This window comes from Solanum dulcamara, chromosome 1, assembly GCF_947179165.1.
Source record: "Solanum dulcamara chromosome 1, daSolDulc1.2, whole genome shotgun sequence".
Lineage (NCBI taxonomy): Eukaryota > Viridiplantae > Streptophyta > Magnoliopsida > Solanales > Solanaceae > Solanum > Solanum dulcamara.
This window is the reverse complement of record NC_077237.1, coordinates 2,271,416-2,299,231: the sequence shown is the minus strand read 5'-3', so window position 1 is coordinate 2,299,231 and position 27,816 is coordinate 2,271,416. Positions and strand designations below refer to the sequence as shown.

At 31.1% G+C, this 27,816-nt stretch overlaps 4 protein-coding genes across 4 annotated transcripts; all 4 read right to left on the bottom strand.

Moving 5' to 3' along the window:
• Positions 1-1,291: 1,291 nt before the first annotated feature.
• LOC129885935 (probable glycosyltransferase At5g11130) lies at positions 1,292-2,606 on the bottom strand. The gene has a single exon (XM_055960426.1). The coding sequence runs from the start codon at positions 2,499-2,501 to the stop codon at positions 1,458-1,460; it is 1,044 nt and encodes a 347-aa protein (XP_055816401.1). The 5' UTR covers positions 2,502-2,606; the 3' UTR covers positions 1,292-1,457.
• Positions 2,607-4,053: 1,447 nt separating this feature from the next.
• Positions 4,054-9,857, bottom strand: LOC129896988 (uncharacterized). The gene is made up of 6 exons (XM_055972999.1): positions 9,538-9,857; positions 9,172-9,266; positions 6,173-6,434; positions 5,864-6,060; positions 5,467-5,654; positions 4,054-4,735 (listed from the first exon to the last, which is right to left on the bottom strand). Exons 2-6 carry the CDS (start codon positions 9,264-9,266, stop codon positions 4,449-4,451), a joined length of 1,029 nt encoding a protein of 342 aa, XP_055828974.1. The 5' UTR covers positions 9,538-9,857; the 3' UTR covers positions 4,054-4,448.
• A 1,742-nt stretch (positions 9,858-11,599) lies between these two features.
• On the bottom strand, positions 11,600-12,986 carry LOC129896981 (protein RSI-1). The gene is made up of 3 exons (XM_055972992.1): positions 12,823-12,986; positions 12,547-12,571; positions 11,600-12,090 (listed from the first exon to the last, which is right to left on the bottom strand). The coding sequence occupies exons 1-3, from the start codon at positions 12,904-12,906 to the stop codon at positions 11,909-11,911; spliced, it is 291 nt and encodes a 96-aa protein (XP_055828967.1). The 5' UTR covers positions 12,907-12,986; the 3' UTR covers positions 11,600-11,908.
• Positions 12,987-17,393: 4,407 nt separating this feature from the next.
• LOC129896974 (uncharacterized) lies at positions 17,394-22,757 on the bottom strand. Its single transcript, XM_055972981.1, has 10 exons — positions 22,175-22,757; positions 21,947-22,084; positions 21,163-21,351; positions 19,556-19,693; positions 19,322-19,443; positions 19,104-19,236; positions 18,884-19,013; positions 18,692-18,771; positions 18,453-18,587; positions 17,394-18,025 (listed from the first exon to the last, which is right to left on the bottom strand). The coding sequence occupies exons 1-10, from the start codon at positions 22,601-22,603 to the stop codon at positions 17,705-17,707; spliced, it is 1,815 nt and encodes a 604-aa protein (XP_055828956.1). The 5' UTR covers positions 22,604-22,757; the 3' UTR covers positions 17,394-17,704.
• Positions 22,758-27,816: the final 5,059 nt, after the last annotated feature.

Below are 27,816 nucleotides of genomic sequence, written 5' to 3'. Positions count from 1 at the left end.
TAAATGGGATTGATTTTTAATTTTTTTTTTCTTGTTGTATACTCTTATTTAATGCATTTATTTTTTGTTTATTTGAGATTTTGAGTTTTTAAATTACATACTTATAATTTATAAATTTCAAATATTATAAACATAAAAATTTAAAACTTATAAATTTTGAAATTTTGAAAAAGAAAATATTTAACAAACTTAAGTTACTTAAATTACAAGTTATAACTTATAAACTTAATTTAAGTTATAAATTAAATTACAAGTTATAACTTATAACTTATAAATTCAAATCTTAAAAACTTATAATGTAAAGTCATAAATTCAAAAATATAGGAAAACGATAACTTTAACAAACTTAAGTACTTAACTTTCAAACTTATAAATTGAATAATTTAGAAAAAAAATTGTTAAAACTTACAAACTTATAAATTGAAAAACTTAGAAAATTAAAATACTTTAATAAACTTAAGTACTTAACTTACAAGTTACAAATTTTTAAGAGAATCAGCAAAAGCCCTATGAAAAGCATATAAGTCTAATTTTCCACAAGAATTTCAAGTCTTAGTAAATATGAGAGCAAATCCTTATAATTTTAAAAATAAAACACATGGCTTAATTTTAGGAGAAGACCCAAATAGTAGATTAATAATACTACAAAGAAATGCTCTCAAAAAATTAGAACAACTAATTATTACAAGTTGGTTTTATATAAAAAAACTTTTTAAAAGACTATTTAATTTTCTCTTGCTTCTTTTTGGCTTTCTTGTCTCCAAGTAATGTCTGCATAGATATATATATAGGTGAGTTCGGACTTGAGCTTCGAATTTCAAAACAATTTTTCCGGACTTGAACTTTGGATTTCAAAACCAATTTGAACACCTTTCTATTACAAGTTATAAATTCAAATCTTAAAAATTTATAATGTAAAGTCATAAATTCAAAAACATAGAAAAAAATAAGTTTGACAAACTTAAGTACTTTACTTTCAAACTTATAAATGGAATAATTTAGAAAAAAAAATCTTTAAAACTTACAAACTTATAAAACAAAATACTTTAATAAACTTAAGTACTTAACTTACAAGATACAAATAAACTTTAAAAATTTTAAAACTTAAAATACTTTATAAACTTAGAAAGAAATATTCATTTGTATTTCATAAATCTTAATTCAATTATTCAAAATATTTGTATTCTTTAACTCTAAAAAATTAAAAATATATTTTTTAATAGCTTTATGCATCGTCCCGTCTATTCCATCCCGGGACGGGATGGGATCGAATTTTCATCCTGATAAAATACACCATTATTATCTTGTTTGTCAGCTCCAAAGAAGACAATTTTGATTAGGGATTAAACAAATTAACAATCATTCTAAAAAAGCATACAATTTATTAACCATTAATTAGGATTTAGTATTATTAATTATGCACTAACTCTACAAGCAACAAGTTTAATTTTCAACTCTTAAAATTCTTCCCTCCGACTGTATCTAATCGTATGCCGTTTCATCCACAGCTGATAAATCACCATATGAAAAGCATCATACGGCTGAGGTTCCGCGTTCCACACCATATGATGAGCCGCCGCCACACACAATCCCCTCATCCGCTCATATCGATCCTCCGGTACACCGCCCAGGACCGCCTTCAATCCCTGAGCTCCACGGCGGTTTCCGATCAACAGTGCCATTTCCGACCATCTCAATACGTCCATCAACGGAAAATCCTGAACCGGACGGTCGACAATCACTACCGGTACACATCCTACCGCCATTGCTTCCGTCATATATGCTGTCGATTCAGCTTCGTAGAAGAACAAGCAGAACTTACTACTCTTCACTCTTCCTACATGATCTAACGGCTCAGATTCAACGACGAACTCCGGATCCAACCTCAACTCCTCCACCAACTCCGCCTCCGTCTCCCCATCCCATTTTAGATAACCTAGAAACGACGGATCCGTTTTCACCGGCGCGTGGGAGAGTACGAGTGAGGATGTGCTCACCGGTGGCAAACTGATATCCTTATGAGGTATAAAATTACCTGAAATAGTCGGAAAAACCGAAATCTGAACTGAATTTTTCTTCAGTTCGAGTGCATTCCTATCAGAAGAAAAATCAATTCCTTCCGGTGAGATGAAGAAATGATCAGCTCCTAACGTCCGATTCCAGTACGGATACTTCTTTCTCAGCTCTCGAACAAGACGCGCCTGAGAACGAGTGGTTATCTCAGGAGAGAAAAGCACGAAGAAGAGATGAGCTTCTTCTGGTTCGCGCGTTACAAACGGGCTATTAAGGAGGGAATTGTAGAAATTTGAAGCTGCTGGAGTATAAAAAGTAATGCGATGAGTCGATGGATATATGAAAATTTTGAAACTCATAAGCATCTTATTGTAATTCTTCGTAAATGTTGACGTAGAGAGATAAGGCGAAGACGAAGAAGAATGAATAGAGACAAAAAGGAAGCTGAAGCAGAGTAGAAAACATAATGAGATAGTGAAAGTTGCCATTTGAGGACCTTGAATCTGTTAAGCCAGAGCCCTTCGTCTCTATAGCTTATAGAATTGTATGTTTTTGAGAGTTAATAAATTTATCAATTATCAGTTGTTTGGAGTTTAGGGGTTGTTGGAATATTAATGTTAGAATTGAATATTCCAAAGGGATGATATTTTTGTTGTGTCAGTAAGTTTAATTGGTCAACTTTAGACTTTTTGTTTCTTTTAATTTTCTTTGGGTATAAGGGAAAGTGACCTTTGAATAGTTAAAGGTTGCAAAAGAAAAGTTCCTAGTTTTCGATTGTATCATCTTGAATAATCCGTCTAATTAAACTTTAGTTACAGTCAATAGTTTTAGATTATTAGCAACTTGAGTGGGGTATAGGAGAATGTGTATTATATTTTTGTTTATCTAGTTTAGTCCCATTAGGAACTTTCCATCCTACAAAGTGGTAAACGGTATGATTAGAGGATCTAAATGTGGATACTTAAAATTAAAATATATATTTATTTATTCGTTAAGATCAAATTTGAGCGTTTTGTTTATATATTATGTTAATTTCTTGTCCTATAATTATTAGCTTATCTCAAGCTAAGACCAAAAGCAAGTGTTTCTCCTAAAGACTTAGAATTAAAAGAAATCACTATAGACGCAACTAAAAAGGAAGGACGAGTCCAGCATTTAGAATTAGTAGTGGCGGAGCCAAAATTTTTACTAAGTAAATTTTAAAATATGAAGAAGTAAACACAGGAATAAGATAAAGAGAGTTCAATATCTACTATATATAAATAATATTTTCATGTATAAATAGTGTAATTTTCTGTCGAAGAGTGGTCCTACCTAGCTCCACCACTGACAATTAGTATGATCTATTATATATACACACGTTAATTTCCAGAATAGGGTATATTAGTAAAGTTGAGATTAGTCATGTTGAGATTAATACTTATTCACAGTTGGATTTGATGTATTAAGGGCAAATTTATCTTTAACCATTTCTATTCATGTATTAATAACTTTTGTATTACTAATACCGTTGTTTGCTATGTATTAGTTATTCACTCTATTAAGTACCTTTTGAGTGAGATTTTGAGAAGAATTGCTCTTTGGAGAGCACAATACGGTAAAAGTTTTATGTTGTGTTTGGGGGTTGTTATTGTCTATCGCTAACCTCTATGTTAGAATTAGTCAGGGACCTGAGAGGCGATAGTTTACTCTGTGGAAGATGTTAGTTGTTCGAGTCCGCTTATCCCCAACTCGTGAACTTAACTGATACAAAGCTTTATGATAGCATCCAATTTTTCCACAGCCGACATAAAGCTTTATGATAGCTCTCAATTTTTTTGGATTCGATGTATAACTAATACATGTATTAGTAATATATAAGACTGAAAATCCTACCAAATAAATAATTAAGGAAAATACCATATTTAATACATGTTTTAGATTTTCTAATACATTCTACCAAACGAGGTCTAAATTCGGTTGCCCAGACTAGATTTGTCTGTGTGGTCCTGGCTAAATAAATTTTTCGGTTTGTTAATTTGTGAACAATTTCAAGAAATGTGAGTTGCAAGCATGTGAAAATCCAACACAATAGCAAATGTGTACATGGCACAAGTATTGTTGTCAAAGAACATAAATCAGAATCAGTTCTAACTAGTTTATGATTCCCAACAAACAAGAAAATGTTGCAAATCATGTGATGAAATGAATAATGTCAACACTTCAACTATAACATTACAATATAATCTAAAGGTTGAACCCACCAAATCAAAATCCCGAATCTGCCTTTGGGCAATATCGACACACTCTTCTATTGGCTGAAAATCTCGATTTTTAGTTTTTCCAACACATCAAGCATCCTCTACTTGCAAGAAGGAACATAAAAGGAGTTACTATTGAGTACTTGCTATAGCTCTCCATGTCAAAACTGATCGATATAAACCCTGTCGAAAACACTACTTGTCTTTTTTACTCAAGTTTGAAGTTCCAAACTTCGCGTCATCCTTGATGAAACTCCACCACATATAGGTCAGCGGGATTGTGGTGGCATGCCAAAGTGCATGAGCATCTACGAGTCCTTGATATGGAGGGAAGTCATAGATCTCTAAGAGCATAGCGAGGCCACCTCCAATAACCACCGTCCATAACTTCCACCGGGAAGGATGATGGCTTATTCCAGCCCAGATTGACCAAATTAGAAGTTGAGAAACAGCTATCACAACACAAACTTTCATGTTCCATCCTGAGAAATTATCACAGTAATTATCATCAGATATATAAACACCAGAAAGTAAGTCACGATTATGAAGAATAGCTTCCTACACTGTCCAACCCTTTCTGAGACACAAATCATGAACAAACAAGAATAGCCGAGAGCCGTAAGGATCATATAAGGACCTTTCGGGTGGAATCACCACTACAAGGCATTCGTGTTAGCACAAATTATTGCAGTAGGATAATGATAATGATCAGAAGGATTTTGAAAAACATTATGGCATTACGATTTCCAAGGCTTAGTTCAGGACCCGACTACTAGTCGTATTGATTTGGTATTGCTACCGCACATGACTTCGAGAGTCAGCAATTATGATCTTTCAAAAAATAAAAAAAGGGGGTAGGGGAAGGGGAAATGGGGAGGGGATTACAAGGTGGGGAATCGAACCCTTACCAACAAGGTGAAAGTTCAGGTAGCCAACCAACTAAGTTACAAAGATTCCCTGTCGGCAATTATGATCAACTTGTACACCAAAATGCAAATAACTTGACCCAAAATCAATATTACATTGTATTCTTTCCTACTTCCAGACCCCACGTTGTGGGATTTCACTGGGTTGTTGTTGTTGTTGTTGTTATTCTTTCCTACTTGAGTTTAAAACTATTTGGTGCTTGTTTTTTCAAAAATAAACTCAATATCCTATTATCAAGGCCTGCGTCAATTTGTTGTAAATTTAAAAAGAGAGACAATTAAATTACCATAGTCCATTTGGTAGTTGTTCAGGTACAATATGTGAGTGACAGTAAAGGCAAGCAATGGAGCAGCAACCAGAACTCTCGTAACCTCATTCTTTACACTGAAACTTCTTAGTACTGATACAATCAGTGAAAATCCAAGTAATGCCACAGCAGATGAGTAGTCCAGCTTTTCTGTAAAATCCATGTCTCTACAATAAATAAACGAAAACAAGTCAAGACAATTTAATTGGTATGCTGAACTAATATTGCAAGAAAATAGATAAACGTCAAGCGGGATAGGCAGACACTGCCAACAAATTCCAACCACATACGATAAAAAATAAAAGCCTAAACACTACATTGGTAAAGTTAGGAAATCAAAATCAGCATTATCAACACTGCCGAAGCATAAACTTACCGACCGTGGAAGATAGCACTCCATAACCATGAGTTTATAGAGAAGAACGCGTAAATGTGCCACAAAATAGTGTAATTGTAGCAGGTCGTCTCATCGGCATTTGATCGTAACTTGTAGTAAATAAGCGTGAAAAAGGACACCCATCCATGGAGATGCATTGCAAGGTTAAGTGCAGAGAAAGCAACAGACACAGGCTCCTGCGAGATTAAGATGTTACTCCAGATTAATACTGTATATATATAAATACATAAATGAGAGAACCTTTCTTGAAGCTGTTGGAACTTAGGACGGGGCCATTAATTAACATACCTGAAGCCCAAACACGCGTTTGAATGGCCATTTCCCATGATATTTCACAGGCCCAAACCCATGTGTTGCTCGTTCTTTTTCTCTTTGAAGCATGCAGTGATACTGGCAATCACTTAGGCAATTCGCTTGTTTCAACCACAGGTATAGAGGCTCTTTCAAGTACCAGTTGTCGTCAGAAGAAGAACCATTTAAAGGAGTATTGCAATGCGCGAAGCATGTTTCTCCAGCACATCCGGTCTCTTTACATTGGCCAAAACAATCCCTAAATCATGGAAATGATATTTCAAAAATATCAAGTCAGATTGTTGTGCAGGAGAAAAGGAAGTAGAACTTTTCTGAATTGATGTAGAAACAAAAAAGAGCAGTTTGCCGCAATCATTCACAATATCCCACGTGATGAACTGTTTTTATATGAAAGGACCTCATTTTTTTTCTTTTATTTCCTTTCAATCTCTGGATAAATGAGCTTACACCAAAATTTTCATGGATGACAAAAAAAGCTATAATCACATAAGACCAATAAACAGTGTCCTTATTTTAGAAAAGAGACCAATATACAGTGTCGTTTTCAGCTTATGTCAGAGAAAAAATAGTATGATGGTTCCTTTTTTGTATAGTTAGTTTTACTATAATGTGTCTAGCTCCTCACATAAAGCACAGGTGATGCTTTACCAAAACATCTGGTATTTCAGCATTTTAAGTTGAAAAATAGAATCACCATCCTACCCTTCCTAGTTTCTCTAAAATAGAAATATATTCCATGATTAGAAACTAAAATTAGCACACAGTTTCCTTCACAACCTTTGCAACTTATATAACTATCAGTAGTTGTCCATATAATATTTCTAGAAACTGGAGAGAGCTTAATCCAGTGTCTTCACTCCTTCGACCTTTAACACCAAGAACTTGATGCTCTTCCTACTCTTTTTCCCGTCCCTAACATTTTCCTCAATCTCCCAGGCTAAATATCTCTCACCTCCTCCAACTACAGTTTTCATTACTTTCATTTTTCAGGTCTATCTAAACGCTTGCAACTTTGCTCCCTATTCTCCCCACCCCACCCCACCCCCCAACCCAACTAACCAGCTCTATAGGCCCCAATTTTTTTAATTTTGCATAATCGTGATTAGGTACAATCAGATAGTACCACTACTTTGGCATTCCGATAAGAGAATGTGCATATAATAATAAGTGCATTTTCCTTCCCTCTACTAAAAAATAATGTTTGCAAAGTTGTGATTAGGTATAACTTATGTCATTGTAAATATTTCAAATTAATAATAAAATAAAAGGAATTTCTCTAAGTTGTGTAAGAGGCTAGTTCTATAGATCGATTGAAGACAAATAATGTATTGAAATTGTGATTGTTGGACCTTTAAAGATGGATGCTGTATGAAAAATGGATGCTAAGATTGATGTGAAGTAACACAAGATTACAGAAGGGTGGCAAACCTTCTATACAAGTTATACCAAGTTCTTGGTATTAAATCGTAGTGGTTGTTGTTACGCTTACATTACATCTTTTGTTTGTAATGAGTCATTTTATTCTAATCAGAGACTTGTAAATCCATGTTCACATAAGTATGAGACTAACGCACCTCTAGTTTTAGAGAACCCCTAATTTGCTCAAAGACAATTTAGTATTGGAAAGAAATGGAGCCTGAAGAACGAAATAGATGCATATAATTCATATAGGCGACCCTAACTAATTGGGACTGACACATAGTTAATTGATATGATGAAACCTTAAAACACTCTAACTGGGAACCTAGTCGATCCAATCTCCCGAGTAGACTAATGTATATCATTCTTGAAGACGCTAACCAGGTCCTTCCTCAATGATGCCATTTAGGTATGAAAAAGGTCGAATCTTTTCCAAAACGAACTATATGGCGAAAAGAAGTATCGAAAGAGCACTGAAAAGGATTCCCACAAGTTAATGTTACCGCAGTTGAACGGGACCTTTCCAAAACTTCAACAGTAATTCTGTCAGAATGATATGTAAATCTCACAATAATGGCATCTTTACTGTTATGTCCCGCTACAGAGCTTAGACACAAGCTGGAACAGACAACAACCATTGGCCTTGAATTCACGATCCGGAAACACAAACTCCTTTTAGCTTATTTCTCATGGTTGGTGGCCAAAGAAGCATGTCTAACACAGGAACATCTTCAAAGAAGGTGTTTCAAGTTAAGCAGCAGGTGTTAACCTGGTGGGATTGAATTGGAAAGTATGAGCCATCTGTTCATTCATTGTAAGGTGACTGTCAGCTTTGACATCTATTTCTCAACATAGTGGATCTTGGAGAGGTGATGGCCATAGAGGCGAATCTAGGATTTGAATATTTTGGGTTCGAGTTCCGACTTCTACCATCCCATTTAATTTACGGGGTTCAAAATCTACTAGTTGTACTTATCTTGTGGATTTTTTTAACACATATACAGGGTTCAAACCAAAGCTACTGGATTCAGATCAACCCAAAAGCTACACACTATATCCGTCCCTGGATGCCCAAAAACTCCACACATTTGCTGCAATTATACTACAAAAAGAGAAAGAAGAAATAGAAGACAATCTGACGGTATACCATTTCTAACATGCATTTGGTGGACCGTGTGGAAAGAAAAGGAATACTAGATGCTTCGAAGACAAAGCTAACTCAATTCAACAGATCAAGTTCAACTGCACACCTTTGTTTCATTTTTTGGTGTAAAGAGGTAATCGTGAACGAAATCGAGTCCATACTTAGTCTCTTACAATCCTACAAAATTAGAATGGGATTCATCCATAGGTTCTTGAATTTTGCTCACTTGTACATACCATTGACTTTCTTAGTGCTTCTTCTATAATACATGTAAATTGTGATTCCAAATCAGTTCAAATCAATCTATATTATATCTTTCCACTTGTGGCCTAAACTACTAAAATCATAAGTAGAAAATGGAAAATCTCTCACAAAATATTAAGCATAAGGTAAAGTTATCAGAATTTTTTACCTGTACAAAGGATCAGCATCTCCAGCACTAGCATCAAAAGCTCCAAAAAGACAAAATAGAACTACCAAGAAAGTGATCCAATAACAATCTGCCATCTGATATCACAAAATTGGTAAAAATCAAATCGTTAATGTTACAAATTACATATAGTCTAACCAATTAAGTTAACTGGTTTCTATCTCCAAAACCCAGATAGAAAAAGGCTCCAAGATTTGTTTTTTTCACCAAAACCCAGATAGAAAAAGAAAGGCTCCAAGATTTGATTTTTAACTCCAAAACCCAGATAGAAAAAGGCTCCAAGATTTGATTTTTACATTTGAAATTGATATTTTGGAAGAAACTAAAGGGGTTAGACAAGCAAATTACCTGGTTGTATTCTCAATTGGGTATTCAATTTGTTTATCAAATGGCAAAATGATTCAACATTCTTTCAATCCACCAGAGACATTAAAGAAATGGGTTGCCATTTTGTAATGGCTAGAGAAGAGGAGAATCCAAAGAAAGTGAGGAGAAAATAAAAAATAAAAAATAAAACCAAAAAAAAAGATTAATTTAACAAAATTATTCTTATTTATTCTTTAATCTCAATTTAAAAGTGTTCTCCTTCTCACAACATTAGGGGTCATTTGGTACGATGTATTAGAAAAAATAATACATCTAATAGCATTGTGTGTTATTAATATCTTATTTGGTACTTTTTTCAACCTACTTATATATTAGTTATACGATTTACTTGATTAATATGCTATGTATAATTAATGTATAGTATTAGCAATGTATGGGTTTACAATACATGTATTAATATGATTAAAGAAACAATTATCTCTCAAAATATTTTTCACGTCCTTTCTTGCATATTTGTAAAGACTGAAGAGTATTTTATATACATTTTAAAAATAAATAGAGATGCAACACATGATATTTTTAATATAACTAAACAATACATAAAAAATAATCACAGTATAGGTGAATTAAAAAAATGACAACTATTTTGGACTAGTTATCTTTTGTAAGCGCGACAATTAAAGTGGACCGAAGAAAGTATACTTGCACTATTTTTTGAAGTACATTACCTTAATATAGAGAATACAAGTTAAACATAACACATTATTAATTAAGCATTTAATGATTTTGAAAAATTAAGACCATTTATAAGTAAAGGAATTAAAAGTGCACATACTACATATAGTTTGTAAATTTAGTCAATTTGTAACTAATAAACTTAAATGAAGTGACGATTGATATAGATATAGAGGATTAGGGTTGCATATTGGTTGATTTGGTTAGGTTTTGAAGTTTATCGATTCGATTTATCGGCTATCAATTTGTAGATATGCTAAATTATTATAGAACTATTAAGATATTGGTTTATCGGTTATTGATCATTATTGAATCGGTTCTCGATTTAACTGTTAAGAGTTAACACATTTTTTATTGAAAATCACTTAGAAATAAGGTGACAAACCAAATAAACTATGTACATGAGTTGACAGATAGCATTTTGCTCAAAAGTAAACACTGGCACATTATAGAACAATCAAGAATTTGAGACAGACAGAAATAAAAGTATGAAACTAAACCCTAAAACAAAAACTTTATATACCGAATGATATAAATATATTTTATTAATCTACTATCTGGTTATCAGTTAATTATTCGTTAAAGAAAAACCTCAAACCATTAAGATCCGACAATTCGATAATAAAAAAAATTAAAATCGTTACCGAAACCGCTAAACTAATAACCTCTTACTGATAATTTAATAACTTTTTTTCGATTCGAGTTACCAATTTCAATTCAATTTTGAACGGCCCCTAATATTGAGGATCCATCTTGCTTGAAATTGGGGCATTATTATTGTGATTAGTGTGATGATTGTGCTATCAAGTATTACTAATTAAGTTTGGAATATATATTCGATTCAATGATGACCTTTAATGTCTCAATGTATTTCTTTTATTGCAATAAGTTATTTTTTAAAATTGGATACTGCATATTTAGCCCTTTTCACAACTATGCCAACTATCAACCGTAATAATTTAGTAAAACTAGATTATTATTTTTTATTTATTATTTGATATTTGGTATTTATATTGAAGTCTGATTAAATTTAAATTTGTATTAAAAAATTCATATTGTAAAATAAAGTTTTCTCTAACAAACAAAAGACGACCTAATATTTAGTAAAGCTCGAACCCGAAATCTCTTGTTAGCGTATTTTTTTGGGGTAACAAATCATAAATAGTTAAAACCTTGTTAGATGAAAAAAGAACCAACACATTCAATCTAAAACAATTTCAAATTAGCTAGCTAATATGAATCTTCACTAACCATATTGCTCTACGTATTAGAAGTACTCCTCTTAGATTTCGATAACAATAAAGGAGAGAAATAGAAAATGCTCAAAAATAATGGAAAAAAAGAATTTATCAAAAAGATAAAAGTATATTCTCGTCATAAAAAAGAAAGATTACAATAACACTTCAACTCCAAGCAAATTGCTATATGAATCCTAATATACGATTCATATATCGCTCCAGTACTACAACTCATCTTAGACGCTGACAACATTATAACATAAGTAGAGAAATACAAAATGCTTAAAACATTACATCAAAAGTACTCCAAAATAGAAGTTAAATTAATGCAATACAAAACACAATATGACCATAGTACTCTCTTAATCTTTTCCATTAATTATTGGAAAAAAGATTAATTTCCATAATTAATATTTTAATTAAGGGCATTTAGGTTTTCCTTCTTGAGTCTTCCAGTTGTTGTAACAAGGGCATGATTGTTTGTTGCCATAAACTCCTTTAGGAACACATAAACATGTTGCACAACATTTTTGACAAAAGAACATACATGGCTTCTTGTGTGATGTTGCTGAGCATCTATAAGTACATCTTGGCTTGCAATCTATATAATACATCAAACACACCATATATTAAAACAAAAAAAAAATGTAATTAGGAATATGTGATTTCTTTTTATTTGTCATATTTTAATAGATGGAGTGATGAGTGATTGTGTACGAAATTATTGCTCCTCCTTAGGTAAAATGTTCAGTATTATTCGAGCCAAAATGGTAAGTATGTTTTCACCTACAGTCAAAACTTTAAATCATATTTGTCTTTGATGACTAAAAACAGTTTATAAGCATTTAGTGTTGAAAGTTGAAATAGATTATTTATGTATATAAGTTCTAAAATTAATAATAAGCCAGTGATGTGAAAAATTAATTTTTGCTACAATGACTAAAATGTCCTTTAAATTTATTTTTTGAAATTATAAATTTTTAAGTATCTTTATAAGGAGCGGAATAAACAAACATTATAAATTAAAAGGAGTAAATATATATATATATATATATACCTGCTGGACGGAGCCTGTTGTAACCCTGCAAAAAATGAAGAAAAAGACAAATAAAATTAAAAGGGTTTGTCCAAAAAAAAAAAAGGTAAGTACATTATATTTTTATCTAATGATTAATCAACTGACCAGTCGAACACTCTTTATTTGAAAGTTACATTATATATATTAAAAAACTAACGTGCATTTAAGTCAAAAATTACTTCAATACATTGAATATCATAAATATGCTTATCGAAATTTTTAACTTCGCCACGAATTAAAATCATGAATATTTACCTCAACCACATTGGAGAAAGTGAGCAAAATCAAGAACATTGAGAGAAGCAGCAATAAGCTAGCATTGTACCCACTCTTTGCCATTTTTCTTCTCTTCAAATGGAACTTAAATTACTATATTATATATTATACCTAAGAAGAAGAAGAAGAATGGAAATATTTGGAGGAAGTAGAACAATGAAGTGAGAATATTTATAGAGTTATTTTAATTTGGAATATTAACACTTTTAGTCCCTCAAAAAAACACAAATTCTGATTTTGGTTCTGATGATTTTTTTTTAAGTACATGTAACCTTCAATTAATAGATACGTGTATTTTTGATCCCTTTAAATGTGAATCTTTACAAATTTAACAAATTATACTCTTTTTATCCTGATTTATGTGACACTTTTATCTTTATAATTATAGTTGTAGAAAAATGACATCTTTCTATATTTATTAACAATTTTATTTTTAAATTTCTCATTTTACCTCTTAATTAATTAATTTTTAAACCACTAATTTTAAAAATCTTCATTTTATTTCTACACTAGATATCCAATAAAATATCATCACATAAATTAAAACAGAAGAAGTTAATGGTAAACTACTCCATCATTGTTGTATTACATCAACTTTATAATGTCAGTACTCCATTTTTGAGGATATATAATTCTAAAAATAATCTTAACATCACATACTTTCATTATAAAATAACAACAATACATATCATGTAATGCTATAAGTAGGGTTTAGAAAGAATAATATATACACAAATTTATTTATATTTTAAAAAATAAAAAAATCGTCTTCGATAGACCCTCAACTCAATCACAAACAATATAAAGTGACTAAAAACATATTTTATTTACTTGAAGGCTATAATTATAATTTATTAAAAGGACTAAAAATGTAATTATCTCTATTAAATTAAGGTAGTAAAAGGGGGGGGGGGGGGAAATCAAGTGGGCGAATATTAGGGCGTAAAAATGGGACCAATTCACAAGAAAAGTCCATTTAGTTGATTGATAATTATGAAAAAAGTTAGCGGTGATAACGCCGTGTTTGCGGTGAATTATAAATTTTGTTTTGTTTTGTTTTTATTTTTTGTTTGGATTTAAAAAAAATAAAAAATTGGTCAACTTTATCTAACATGTTATAGTTGAGAAGTTTTCTTGGATCTTGAAATTTCAAGACAAAAAAAATGCACTTTTCTGTTGTTTCCTTTCTCTTTTTTCTCAATAATGCCAAAAAAATGATTGATATTTGTCTAAATTAAAGTCCTATAATTACTTTATTTTCAATTTAATTATTATTCTCTTCGATGTAGTTTGACTTAATATAATTTTTAAAAAATAAATAAATATTTTTAAAATTTATAATTTAAAATAAGTATTATATATTTATGTTTTTATAAATTATTGTATTAAAGATAAAATAAATATTTTAAAATTAAATTATTATTAAATATAAAAATATATCATTAACTAAAAAGGAAAGTGAATCGTATAAATTGAGATAAAAAAATATATTCCATATTTTGAAGTTTATATTGATCGAATAGATGTATCAAAAGAGTGAAAAATGTTTTCTATCAAAAGTGTCAGAATTTGAACTCAAGATATTAGATTAAGGACGAAGATATTCTAATCATCTTATTATACTCTTCAATAATAATTATCTTAGGAGTAGTAAATAAATAAAAATTTATTGGACTTTTGAAAATGAAGAATTTCCTAAAAAGGAATTGAATTAATTTTTGAAAGTGATTGCCTAAGAAGCTTATCTTTTAAGAGTAAGAAAACAAGGAGAAATGAAAATCTACTTACGAAAATACATCTCGTTCTTACTAAATATATTTGTCTAAATAAGTAGTAAATACTCATTTCTTTTTAATCAGAGATTTTGGGATCGTTCCTCTGGATATGAAATAGAAATATTTTATTCTAATATAAAGTTTTTTAATGCGAATCCAAATTTAGTAAAAATTGGAATAACTCTGTTAAAAAAGTAATTATATATTGGAAAACAGATAGATCTGTTTTAAACTAATTCATTGACTTTAAATACTCATCACATGCAGTGATTATATGGACAAAATAAAAGAAAAAAAATAAATCCTAGTGGTCACATGAGGTAACATGGCCTTAGGCATTGAGTCTTTTTTTTGTTTTTATTTTTTCTATCGATCATAAAAAATTATATATATGAGATAAATGCTTTTTATAATATCTGTAATTAGGGTGCAACAAGTGGTACGTATCACATAAGGGATATTAGGAATTAATCCTCCCAGCCTGCAATGTTTTTTTTTTTTTAATTGAGCTCATCACACCGAGTTTGTATAGTGCGATTTATATTTCTGATCAGAATCGCGAACTATTGTACATGAACTTTATTTAGTGCGCATCAGAGGCGTATCTAGGGAGTTCCGTGGGTTTACGTGAATCCATGCTCCTATCCCTAGATCGTATATAATAGTGTTATATTTTTTTTTTAAAATACTTCAATTTATATGGGTGAATCCATATTCAAAGTATCATATAACGCGATGATGCTTGGTTGCACTTCTCTAAGTGGGGTTAGAAATTTAAATCTTATATGTATTTTGTTTTTTCTCTTTCTAAAGTTTAGTAACATCTGTCCAAGTGGTTATCGGTAAGGCGTTTCAATTATTTTTTCTTTTGATTTTTTGTTTTAATCTTTCAAAAATTTTAGTGTGTCACATTGGAAATTACTAGTGTTTTTTTAGCACCGTAACGGGTTTAGTGTTAAGAACCTAAAAGCTAAACGGATCAAAATTTATATCTTAGATTTATCTTTTCACAATAGTGCACTCATACTCTCAAAATCCTGGATACGTCTCTGGTGCGCATCCAAGAGTAGGATGTATTTTCGGAAAAACAAATGTCCTTTACGTTTAATTAGAAAGGTTCGGATTTGAGTGTTGAAAACGAATTTTTAAAAAAAATAGGGAGTGTCTTTCCCTTTTATAAGTTTAGGCGGCATATGTTTAAATTAGCCGGGTCCTAAAGCAGATATTGAATATCGAAGAAAAAGAAACTATCAGTGATTATTAATAATATTTTAGGATGAGATTAATAGAATTTTTATGTATCTAATCAGATATTTCGAGTTTGAATTTGATGAATAAAAAAGAAAAATATATATATCACCTACTTATATAATACAAGTAGAAGTTGATAACGTGCATTGTTAACTAATTATTATAAACTACATGCACTGTACGGACGTCATGCCTTATGAAATAAAGGGAAACCATGTTGATACATTTATTACATGATCAGTATATGTTGAATATATATAGTAGCTCATGTAGATGGTAAATACTTATTTGTATTTGATATTTACGTTAGACTATAAATCTACAATCGATCATCATGGAATGGACGCTCTATGAATTCAAGTAAATTCATTATTTCCTTGCACGAATTTCTATATATGATATTATTACAACAACAACAACAAATCCAGTATAGTCCCATTATGTGAGGTCTGGAGAGGATAGAGTATACGCAGACCTAACCCTTATCATATTAATGATGGTAATTAAGGTTAATTTGATAATTATCACATTGTTGCTATAAGAGGCTTGTACAGTAATTTTATCTTTAAAAAAATTAGTTGTTATAAAGAATATATTTTTAATTATTACTTAATCGTATTTTCAATAATATTTTCAATAATATGCCCTTTTACGTATCATTTAGTATCTCTAAAGTCATATCTTGATCTTTAGCAATCATTATAACGAGGTGAATATAATATGATACTTTCAGAAGCAAAATGCATCAGTACGTACGCATATATCTTCTTAATTAAATAAACTATAAAAACAATTAAGTAACATGCTTAATTAAAAAAGGTTCATAAGTGATATTTCAATCCTTCCACCCCCACCCCATTTCCATCACTGCCAACTCAATATATTTTGACCCGCTTCATCAGCATAATTAAAAATTACACTAATATATAATTCAAGTTAATCTATGAAAAATAGTCAAAATATTTTTAAAAAGATACAGTAATTTTTTATTTGATATGTTGTGTATAATTATAAATTATAATATAAGAAAAGATTGTATTAGCTACTTGAACAAATTATAAAATAAAAAAAAATTAGAAGTTCGTAAGAATCAGACGAGTTGAATTATGATTCAATTTTTAGTCAATTTCAATCTCACTCATTTCAACACAAGTAACTTGACCCTAACCTATTACTGTCAGTAAATGATTTAAAGACTAGCCCCTGTAGTCTCTTCATAGTTGATCAAAACTTCATCATCAGAGTACTACCATTCTCTAGCATGGTCCAACTTTTGCTTGCAGGATTGTTGATGATTGCATGGCGTTAGAGGTGGGTGGTCAACTTTTGACCCCGTTTACCCTACGAGCAAAATTTCACGTTTAATAAATTTTGACTTTTGACCTTGGAAGGTTTGCACCTGAAGCCAAGTAGGAGTAAAATGTTCAAGACCATCCATCTTCAAGGTCGATGGGTGTAATTTCCGACCACACCTGCAGCTAATATAGACCAAAGTCAAGGGAAAGCTATTCAACCATAGCCATATCTTACAATTCCTTCCATATATATATAAACCATTTCAAAAGAGAGAACCAAGCATAATTCAGCTAACGAAACTCGATTACTTAAATAGTTCTGTTTCATAAAAAAACTAAACAAACACAAACACTGTAAACTGAGGCCAAGAACTTCGGCATCATATCTACTGTACCTATTTTTATTTTTTTCCTTTCTAAAACAACAACTCAATCTCTACCCATTTTGTTGTGGGCTGTGCAAGCTTCTCTGTGCCGGGACATAATTTAGACAGATAACAAAGATGATTTGACTTACAACCCTCTAAATGAGGGGAAATTTCAAGCCAAGTTGAAATCTGATAACACTTTCTTGAAATCAAGGGACTGCACGTCGTTGGAGAGATCTGCCAACAGTTTCTTGAGATCCAGGGACTGCAAGTCATGGTAGTGATCTGCCAACAGTTTCTTGGCATCCTTGGACTGCAAGTTCTTAGAGACAAAAGCAGCACCCACAGCCATTGTGAGACCGATAACAAGGAAAGCCTTCATACATCTGTTACCATTGGATAACCGTCCAAGTAGTATCTTGCAGTACTTCTGCACTTCCTTCAAGGACGCTTGACGGGCAGCATTATCCACACTGGCCAATGCCTTCTCACTCTACAGTATCATAAAGAAAAAGAAATTAGCTGAATTAGTAACAGCGTATTACTTCATATATTATGGATTGATTGTTTTTGATTGATTAATTCGGAAAGATTATTATGAGAACTCTCATGTATCATAGTTCATGCCAAAGACACCACACATCCCTTAAGGTATGCCAATTAGTGACTGAAGGATAAACACAGAAATAATACAATATTGCTATAAACGTGGAAAGAAGAACAATGATATCTGGCCTTGTGGGTAATGCCCCCGCCCCACCAAAAACAAAATTCCAAAAGGGAAACTGAGCCATAATTACCTTTTCAACTGAAACAGGCCTATAACAAGAGTAACCAATAACTTGTAAAACTTGATAGACTTCATCTTTTGTTCAATAGATATTATTCTGGTATGTTCAACTACAGAAAGATTAACATACCTTAAGTTTGATACAGTTTAAGGTCACTTTCAATGGATCAAGTCCAGGTCCCTTTGCAGAATGCGCCTTGAACTCTGTAGACAGCTTCTTTATTATTATTAGACTTGCTTCAACATTGTCCAGATAAATATTGTCCTGTTACAATCACAAGGGAAAGATGACAGAGCTTGTCACTAGTATTTTAAAAGGAAAAAAAGGACGAGTTTGAAAAGAGAAAATCAAGAACTAAGATTTCTTACCCACAGTTTGTAGCAGTCAGGGTTCTGAGTGAAACACCAAATAGATAGCTCAGTAGCTTCTTTTGATAGATAAGGAACACCTATAAAACATGTAATATTTAGGACTATATAGCTGTATAAGCAATCACTAACAAATCTGAAGCATAAACAAAGGAGCTGCAGAGTCAACATAGAATCGAACTTTTGCTTTACCTTCTGCAACGGCTTTGATAGCAAAAGGCAGTATCCGCTGGGTTAGCTGCTTCATTGCTTTGCTCCCAGGGGCAGCAACAAGAGCTACCTCTTTCAGTGTCGGATAGACAGCTTCAAACCTTTCAGTGGCCTGAACATAACAAGCATCACAAACTACTCTAATACAGAAGCAACTTATTAGAATATTGATGGAATGCATAATAACAGCAGTAAAAATCACCTTAATTCGAGCAGAAGGTGCTGGGAAGGTGATCCTCATCAAAACCTCAAGAGCTGATGGAGGCACAACACGTTCTCCCTTTCTTACTGCACCATTTATGAGTATAGCACGGGCTTTTGGTATGGATACAATTCTGAAAAAACAGCGAACCCAAATTAGTACTTGACGAGCTGATCAAACACATTTTCAGTAAGCTTAAAAAGAGTAGATATATGTACCTCTCAGCCAACTGTAAGATTAAGTCTCTCGACTGGGGATTACTGTTCAACTTACTGTTTAACAATGGTAAAATAAAATGTACCCACATGAACAATCCCACGATTAAATCACCTTGGCAAGCCTATAGGAAATGAGAGAAGTTAGCACAGGAGACAGATATAAGTGAGGGAGCATTGAAATGATAGATGATGGCAATATCCCAAAGATTATCTAGAATGAATGATAATTTTTACCTGAGTGATCGCCCAAATCATGACTGGAAGCTTATCTTGTCCTCGGTATTTCCCATTTTCATTCATTATTGGTAAGAGACTGATTAAAACATCAGGTTTCCGTCGCAATACCATTGCTAGAACCACAAACATGGCAACCTGCAGTTCAATGACATATGTCAACTACATTATCATTTAAAGTCACAAATATCAGCTATCGAGATCCTTAATTTCCAAGTTTGTCAATTCTTGGCAGATTTTTTAATGATTAATATACAGTAAAAAAGGAAGGGGAAAAAAAAGAATAAAGCTGTCCCAGAATAAAGTTCAACTTAACCAGTCTTCTAATAAGCAATAGCAAATCGGCATGATATTTTCCTTTTCTTATGTTGAAAGCAGATGCAAACAATTGTAAAACTGCACTTAGTATATCCTTGGGAAACAGAGCTGAGGAAATAAATAAATTAGTTATTCAGATTCATCAAACAATGAGTTAAAACGCTTCTTCTCCATTGAAGTTTCATTTAGAAAGTTCAGAAAGAACGTTAGAGGAATTTCCCAAAAGAAAGGTTTAAGTACACAATGATCAAGGTAAATATTCCAAAATTTTTGGGCTGACATCAAATTTGAGAATATGATAATAAGTTGAATGGAGAACATGTAGACAAAGTAAGTAAATACACTGTTTACAATGTGCTGCAATTAACATAACTGACCAAATTTCTCAAGAAGAATAGATCAGATTATTGTTCTAGCCCAAAAAGAAGATCTATTGACATGAAAAGACAAAATTTATAGCTGCAAGACAACCCCAAATCATTTAAATAAACAATCATATCACACGGTGTAGCAGAACCAGTCCATGACGACACAAATGTATAGCTATGAAAGGGAAAAAACTACAAACTGCAATGGTTTTGAAATAAAGGCAGACTGAGCTTTTCCAACCCCCTTCCCTGGAGACAATGGTTATGCAAGCAGCATTCTATTTTTTTATAAAATATTTCTTGAATCTGACAACAATCATAAAGGTGTACCTCTCATTATATCAGTACACTTCTATTAAAAGCTCATGTTTCTGCACTTGTAAAGTGACGTTACTCGAAGTTCAATAATGTGTCTAGACTGATTTTCTTTTGTTTATAAACGACAGGTCTGCAGACTAACTTATCACAAGGGTTGAATGCAAACACGCAAATCAAGGTTTCTAGGTAGGCAGATATGTCACTCCACATAAGGCAACTCCTAGACCAAAGAAACATGAGCTACTAGGGAGCACCACTTAACAAAGATTTTAGTTAGAATTGTTTTTAACAAGTAGAAAGGTTTAGTTAGATAAGGACAGAATACAAAATCCACTAACTATCACATTTATTATGGATGGATTCCAATTAGTCATGTTAACTCGTTAGGGATTCAAATTCAAGATTGTATTAGACCCGGATATACATATACAGGGAAGCTAACCGCACATTTTGTTCCAATCACACACATGCAACTGATTCTTTCTTCTTTCACCATAAAAAGACAACAGCAGTTGAATCATTAAAGTTACACTACACATGTTACAAGGCTCTCAAATAACATGCAGAAAAGACAAAGCACCCACAGAAAGTGAATGGTATTACCTGAGATTTTGAAGATACTTGCTGAACCACCCTTTTGGATCCCTTTGAAGCTCCTTCGTGCTGTACAAGATCAGCAATAATGCTATCCAATGACCATAACACAAAGGAACCAAGTGCATCAAATGATCGCTGGTTAAGCCAGTCAACCGATGTCTTATAAACATCCTCAGAAATTTGAGAAAGAGGGATCTGTTCAATAACAAGAGAGTTCACACATTAAAAGAAACAGCATTACCAATAAGACAATAAATGGATTACTCAAAAATTGAAATGTGCAGGCCATAGCATTCAGACTATCAAATTAAAGATCAAGAACATTTTATATAACACGTAAGGCATTCCCACTATAAATTTAAGGACATCCATCTACTGATATAAAATCTATTCGGAAATTATAAAAACAGAATCTTGCAGAATAATATACTTTCTAGTTTTTATATCACAATAGAATAGTGTAAACAAAAGTACAAGATCCCCTTTATTTTGAATTAAAGAATTCAAAATCAATCAAATCTCCCAAGTAGGATTCGAAGCAGAAGAATCCTAGAACAAAATGATAGGTAGCTAACCAACTTCTAGAAATACATAATTGACTGCATTGATCTCGGTGAACAAAAATCCATTTTTTAATTTATTTCATATATTCCATGACCGGAACAGCGAAGGATACAAATATTGAAAACAAAAGTAAAAACACTCAATCTTTAGCTTTTTGCACATTTAAAGCATCTAACAATTCAATCAAATCTAATTTAAATAAAAATAAAAAGAGAGAAAAACTCACATCAACCATCTTCTCAACTGAAGACTCCCTAAGAATCTTCATCCATGGGAACTGAGATGAACTAACTTTCGCAAATGCGCGTCCAAAGTAGTCTGCAAATCGCATTAGCTGTATATCTTCTTGCTTATCAAACGACGTCTGCAAATTTCAAAAAAGGAACTCCACAATTACACATTCAGAATCACCGATTAAACAAACAGATCAGATAATTTCAAATTCACAACTTACCGATATATCAACGAGAAAAACAACGAGATCAGAATTATCGATCTTTGAAGCAGCTTCAGCAACAGTAACTTTAGGTTTCTTCACCTTCTTCGGCTTACTCTTCTTCTCCACGACACCGTCATTCTCGACTGCACCACCGGCGGCATCTTCCGCGTCACTATCCTGCTCGTTTTTATCAATGACGGCAGAACTTTCACCGGAAGCAGCTTCATAGAGCTTCTGAGACTCAACTATACGCTTCCTTCTCTCCACCGCATGTTGTTCGATCGATCGGAAAACATCACCGGAGCTCTCCCCGTTGTTCCAGTTGCTGGAAAACTCCTCCTCTTCCTGCTTCGACTTACCTGACTGTTTTTTGTTCTTCTTCTGATACGACACCGTTTTCCATCCCTGATCAGGTTCAATCAGTACAGTTTCATAGTCCTCCATGGTGAAAATGCACAAAACAAATGAAAACTTGAAATTGAAACGAAAAACAGAAAATCAATTTTCCGTTTCCGTTTTCCTCTTTGAGAATTCTAAAAGGAAAACGGAAAAAAGGTTGTCGGAATTTTCGCCGACGGGAGAAAGATCACGGGGAGAATAATCGGAGGAGGTTGTGTATATATAGGGGGTGTTGAACCGGGTCGGGTTAAGAAATGGACAAGAAGAGGCAGTGAGAAGAAAAGAGTTAACACGTGGACGAGTGACACCTCTTGTTTGTTACCTGTTTTACCCTTAGATTGTTTGATAAATTACATTATTGCCATTAAATGTCAGGCTGGGTTTATGCGTTGTGATTTTGATCCGCTGCTGCGACACCGATGATAAGCCGTCATCACAACTAATCTGTGCCGTTAAGTTACTTTTTTAAATGTCAAAATTAATTTATCTTAAACAACTTATTTATCTCTCAAGATACAGTAAAACCTCTATAAATGCATATGTTTGGATTGAAAAAAAAATATTCATTTATCGATATTATTAGTTTATCGATAAATACATAAAATATTTATTAATTGATAAATAAATATTTATTATTTTAGAGAGTATTTTGCAGTATGTGCCATAAGAAATGAAAAAAAATATTTGAATTAAGAATTTCAAAAGTTTAAATCTAGAAAACTAAAAAGTGTAGTCTTTGCATATTTATTATTTAAATCTAGGAAGCTAAACAAATTTAATAAAGTTTAATATTTCTAATTATATTCATGTATATAGAATATGAAAAAAAAATTATGTTATCTATAAAAGAAAAAAGCTAGATGTTTAAAAATCATAATCCAAGTATAATGTCTTCTCATCATTTGAAAGGCGTATAAAAATCATCTTTAACCAATAAAATAAGAAACGCAATATGTGAGCATAAAAAAGAGAATCCAACTATAAAATCATATTTTAAAAAGAAATAGTTATTGGTCTAGTATTATCGACTGATTAAATATATATAAATTCTTGATGTATTCTAGTAATTATTGTTTTATATTTTTTTTGAGCCTTTAATACTTTATTTTTAATTGTTATCTAATGCATTTAGCGAAAATATTACTTTAATATAACTGGCCCAAGTCGGAATCGGAGAAAAATATTCATTTAGCGAGATTATTAATTTATCGAATATTACTTTATCGAGGTTTTATTGTAAAAGTAAAGTCAGCAGGCATTTTATTCTCTCTAAACTTTACTTGTGAAATTATGCTGAATATGTTTTTATTCATTGTTGTTGTCAAAATTGATTCATCTTAGATATACACAATACAAAATATTATAAGCGTACTTGTTACGAAAACTTTAGATTAAGATGACCTAAATTTATCTCACTTTACGACTTTAATTTTCAAAAATAAATAAATAAAGGATTTGATAAGAGAATTGACAAACAATAATGAAATGTTTTGATGATGGGAAAGTTGCGTAAATATTCTCACACTTATTGATATATCATAAAACCTAACTATTGAAGTCAAGTGGGATAGTTTCTCTAAAAAGGTCTATTGAGAAGTAAAAGAGATAAATGCATTGATATAAATTCGTATAGAAAACTTGGTTATAATTATATAGTCATTTCAAAATAAACATCATTATAGAGGTCGTTTGGATAGCTTATAAGCTGTTTTCAGCTTTTTTTGAGTGTTTGGCTGGTCAACTTAAAGTCATTTTGTGCTTAAAATAAGCTCCAATAAATAGTTGAATTTATTTGGATGAACTTATTTTAAGCAGTTTATAAGTTGATAATAGCTTATAAGTCAAAAAAAAGAAGTTGAACTGCAACTATTTTTTTTTTTTTAACTTATAAACAGTTTTCAATTTATAAGCCGTTTAAAAATAAGTCAATCCAAACAGGCTAATAGTAATCTTATATGATAACAATAATTAGATAAAACGGATAATTGACAACATGGTAGATATGACTTTACTGTGAGGTTATTATTAGATATTTTTACAAGTGCATTATCCATATTGGACTCATCGACCAAGCTTGAAACCGATCCGTATCCACATGTTTTTTTACAATTTTGTCGGTACTAAATTATATTTAAAGACATATAAATTTTATAGACAATAAATCCCTTCATTGATTTTTCTTCTCGGGTTTCTTTCAAAGCAAAAGAGAGAAATAATCGCTATGTTAGGCGTTATATTTCTATCTTCTTTCTATTCAACTATCGTATTTCTTGCATGTTCTTCCTCCCATCTTCATTTGTTTCTCCATTTTTCTTCAATGAATAAACTATATCTTGTCTTCTTCTTTTATTTGAGTTTGAAACACTTGAACCGAGGGTCTTTCAGAAATGCTTCTCTACTTCCTCGAGATAGTAATAAGGTCTGCATACATTCTACTTTTTTCAGATCCCACTTATTGAGATTTCACTGAATATATTGGTGTTGAATGCATTATATCTTGTGTTAAATTACTTATCAAATGAATGTTTTACTGATAATAACTAAATGCCTCTATAATTTCACTTGAATTGTTTTTCTTAAGTACGATTATATTAGACTGAATGTCTCCTCCATCAATAAAAATAAATAAGTTTTTATAAAAATAAATAACAACAACAATGATAGTTCTTATACCTTGATCTCACTATTTAACATCCTTCCAATATACAATACTTTTGACAAAAACGATAATGTCATGTTACTATACAAAATTATTTTTAGTCAATATCTTACGTTTTTTTTATTCCTATAAAGTCAAGTGGCCATGCAAAGTACTAGTTATCTATATGATTAGAGTCTTAATAAACCCAATAATTTAGGGACTAAACTCACATTTTTAAAAATAATTCCACATGCACCATACACTGTGCTTCAATACAGCATATCATATCTCCACTTACACTCCACTTTCTGTATTTAAAAAATAATTAGTACAAATAAAGTCAAAGGAATTATCAAGATCCATGGCATTTATGCAAATAAATCTAAATTATAAGGACAAAATAGGAAGATCAAAAGTGCGATATTTGCAAAAGACTTTTTTTCCCATCCCTTGTGTGGCCTCAGTAATGGGAAGTAGTTTTGAGATAAATTTGAAATTAATTGTTTGGTGAGGGTATTTTAGTAATTTTCACAGGTAGATTTATTAAATCTCATAATATTGGCAATTTATTAAATTTAGAAAAATGACATAAAAAGTCTACCCGAGATAAATTTGAAATTAATTGTTTGGTGAGGGTATTTTAGTAATTTACAAATAGATTTATTAAATCTCATAATATTGGCAGTTTTTTAAAAATTTTAAAAAATAACATTAAAAGTCTACTATTTAAGGGAAAACAATAGGAGTAATTAATATTAGATTGCCTAAACTATCTATAAAGAGAAATTAGTTTAATTGATGTAGACATGACATCACAATTGTTTAGGAAAATAAGGAAGTGGTCCTTTTGTATTAAAAGGAAAAAAGGTGAATTTTTTTTCTCAAATTTTATTTAATGGACTTTTCCTCTTTTTAAGAAAAAAAAGGGAATTTTTTTGGTCTAGTATACATAATTCTAACACATGAAAAAAGGGAAATTTTGGAAAGAATAAAGGAATTGAAAGCGATTTCATGTAATTTACTAGTAATATAATTAAATTTAGTCAATATATAGTTACATATTTATTTTATTTGGTAGTTTAATATCATATTAATTTTATATTTCCCCCTTTCTCCATAATATTTACTAGTCTAAATAAATTATTGTTATTCTTTTCTCAACTTCTTTTTTCTTTTTTGATATTCACTTTTTAAAAAATTGTATATTTTGATATTACTTAGTAAAAAAATTGAATACAAGTAACTTGAAGTTATAATAAATTCAATAGCATCTCATATAAGTATTTTTGAGATAAATTCGAATTTAATGGTTCTGTGAAGAGATTTTTGTAACATTATGATAAATTAATCTTATATTAAAAGTTTGTTTTGAATTTTGAAATGAACTAATTATTCTAATGGCAAATAGTAATTAATAATAATCACCTTAACATTAAAAGGGAAAATTGGTTTTAATTCTATTTGATGTGGATATGCACCTCATAACTGTTTAGGAAAATAAAGAAATGAGGTCCTCCATTTGTAAGGGGGGGGGGGGGGGAGGTTTCAAATATTTGTTAATATAATTTTAACTTTTCTCTGTTTTAAGAAAAAAAATAATGAAATTGGTCAAGTATACTAATATCGAAAAAAGGACAAATTTAAAACAAAGACAAAAGAATTAAAGGAGTCTTTCATGTTGGTATTTCCTTAAATTTTTTGGTCTAAAATAATCTCTTCCCCCCCCCCTAAAATTTATATATTTAAAAACTATTTAAAATAATTAAAATACTTGTTATCATTGTGCTTTATTTGAGCCGAAGATTTATCGAAAACAAGATAGGAGCAAGGTTGCCTATACACTATCCTTCCCAGATCTCACTCGCAAGAATACACTGATATACATGTTGTTATTGTTGAAAACTAAGTAAAAATTTTATAGGTTATAATAATTGAAATTCATAATATTTAAAAAGATATATGAGAAAAATATAATTAAAAAGGTCATATTGAATCTCAAAATTTGAAAAATATCATATTTCACACTCTATAAAGATTTTATAAAATATATTAAAAATATCTACGAATATTTGACTACGAATTAAGTCATTGTAATACTATTTGAAAATATTATAGAATTCATAAATTTAAAATCTTAAATCTATCAATAAATATAGAAATATCGTATTTTATATTTATATCAAATAAATAAATATAATTATATAGTATTTCATATCTAGGAAAATGATAACAAAAAAAATAATCATGAAGCAAAACGGGGTTCTCTTTTACAAAAAGAGGATCCAAGGGAATCCAAAGACCATTTGCTCGAATGTAATGGATATGCGAGGTCGAATAAATTTCTACATTGATAGCCGAAAAGAAATTACTTATAAAGTATTGAGATAATCTTCTATATCGCTTATATTAATGCATGCGAGTTTTTTTAAAAAAAACAGTAATATTTATTCTAAATTAAATAATATTACATTATATTAAAATACTTTATCACGTGATCAATATGAACAAATTGTAAATGAATTTTTAAATGAGATCTATCAGTAGGTTATCGATATATTTAGACTTGTTATAAACATGAAGTGCAATTAAATCTTTTAATTTGCTACCATATGAGTCG

Bases quoted from the DNA above. Each gene is read 5' to 3' on its own strand.
- LOC129885935 (XM_055960426.1), bottom strand. From the start codon at position 2,501: ATGGCAACTTTCACTATCTCATTATGTTTTCTACTCTGCTTCAGCTTC.
- LOC129896988 (XM_055972999.1), bottom strand. From the start codon at position 9,266: ATGGCAGATTGTTATTGGATCACTTTCTTGGTAGTTCTATTTTGTCTT. The intron at 5,655-5,863 runs GTAAGTTTATGC...TATTTATTGTAG, and splicing joins AGTGCTATCTTCCACGGTCG to AGACATGGATTTTACAGAAA. The intron at 4,736-5,466 runs GTAATTTAATTG...ATAATTTCTCAG, and splicing joins CAACTACCAAATGGACTATG to GATGGAACATGAAAGTTTGT.
- LOC129896981 (XM_055972992.1), bottom strand. From the start codon at position 12,906: ATGGCAAAGAGTGGGTACAATGCTAGCTTATTGCTGCTTCTCTCAATG. The intron at 12,572-12,822 runs GTAAATATTCAT...CATTTTTTGCAG, and splicing joins CTTTCTCCAATGTGGTTGAG to GGTTACAACAGGCTCCGTCC. The intron at 12,091-12,546 runs GTATATATATAT...TGTATTATATAG, and splicing joins CAACAGGCTCCGTCCAGCAG to ATTGCAAGCCAAGATGTACT.
- LOC129896974 (XM_055972981.1), bottom strand. From the start codon at position 22,603: ATGGAGGACTATGAAACTGTACTGATTGAACCTGATCAGGGATGGAAA. The intron at 21,352-21,946 runs GTGAGTTTTTCT...GTTATTGAACAG, and splicing joins CAGTTGAGAAGATGGTTGAT to ATCCCTCTTTCTCAAATTTC. The intron at 19,237-19,321 runs GTACATATATCT...CTGTTTTTTCAG, and splicing joins ATCTTACAGTTGGCTGAGAG to AATTGTATCCATACCAAAAG.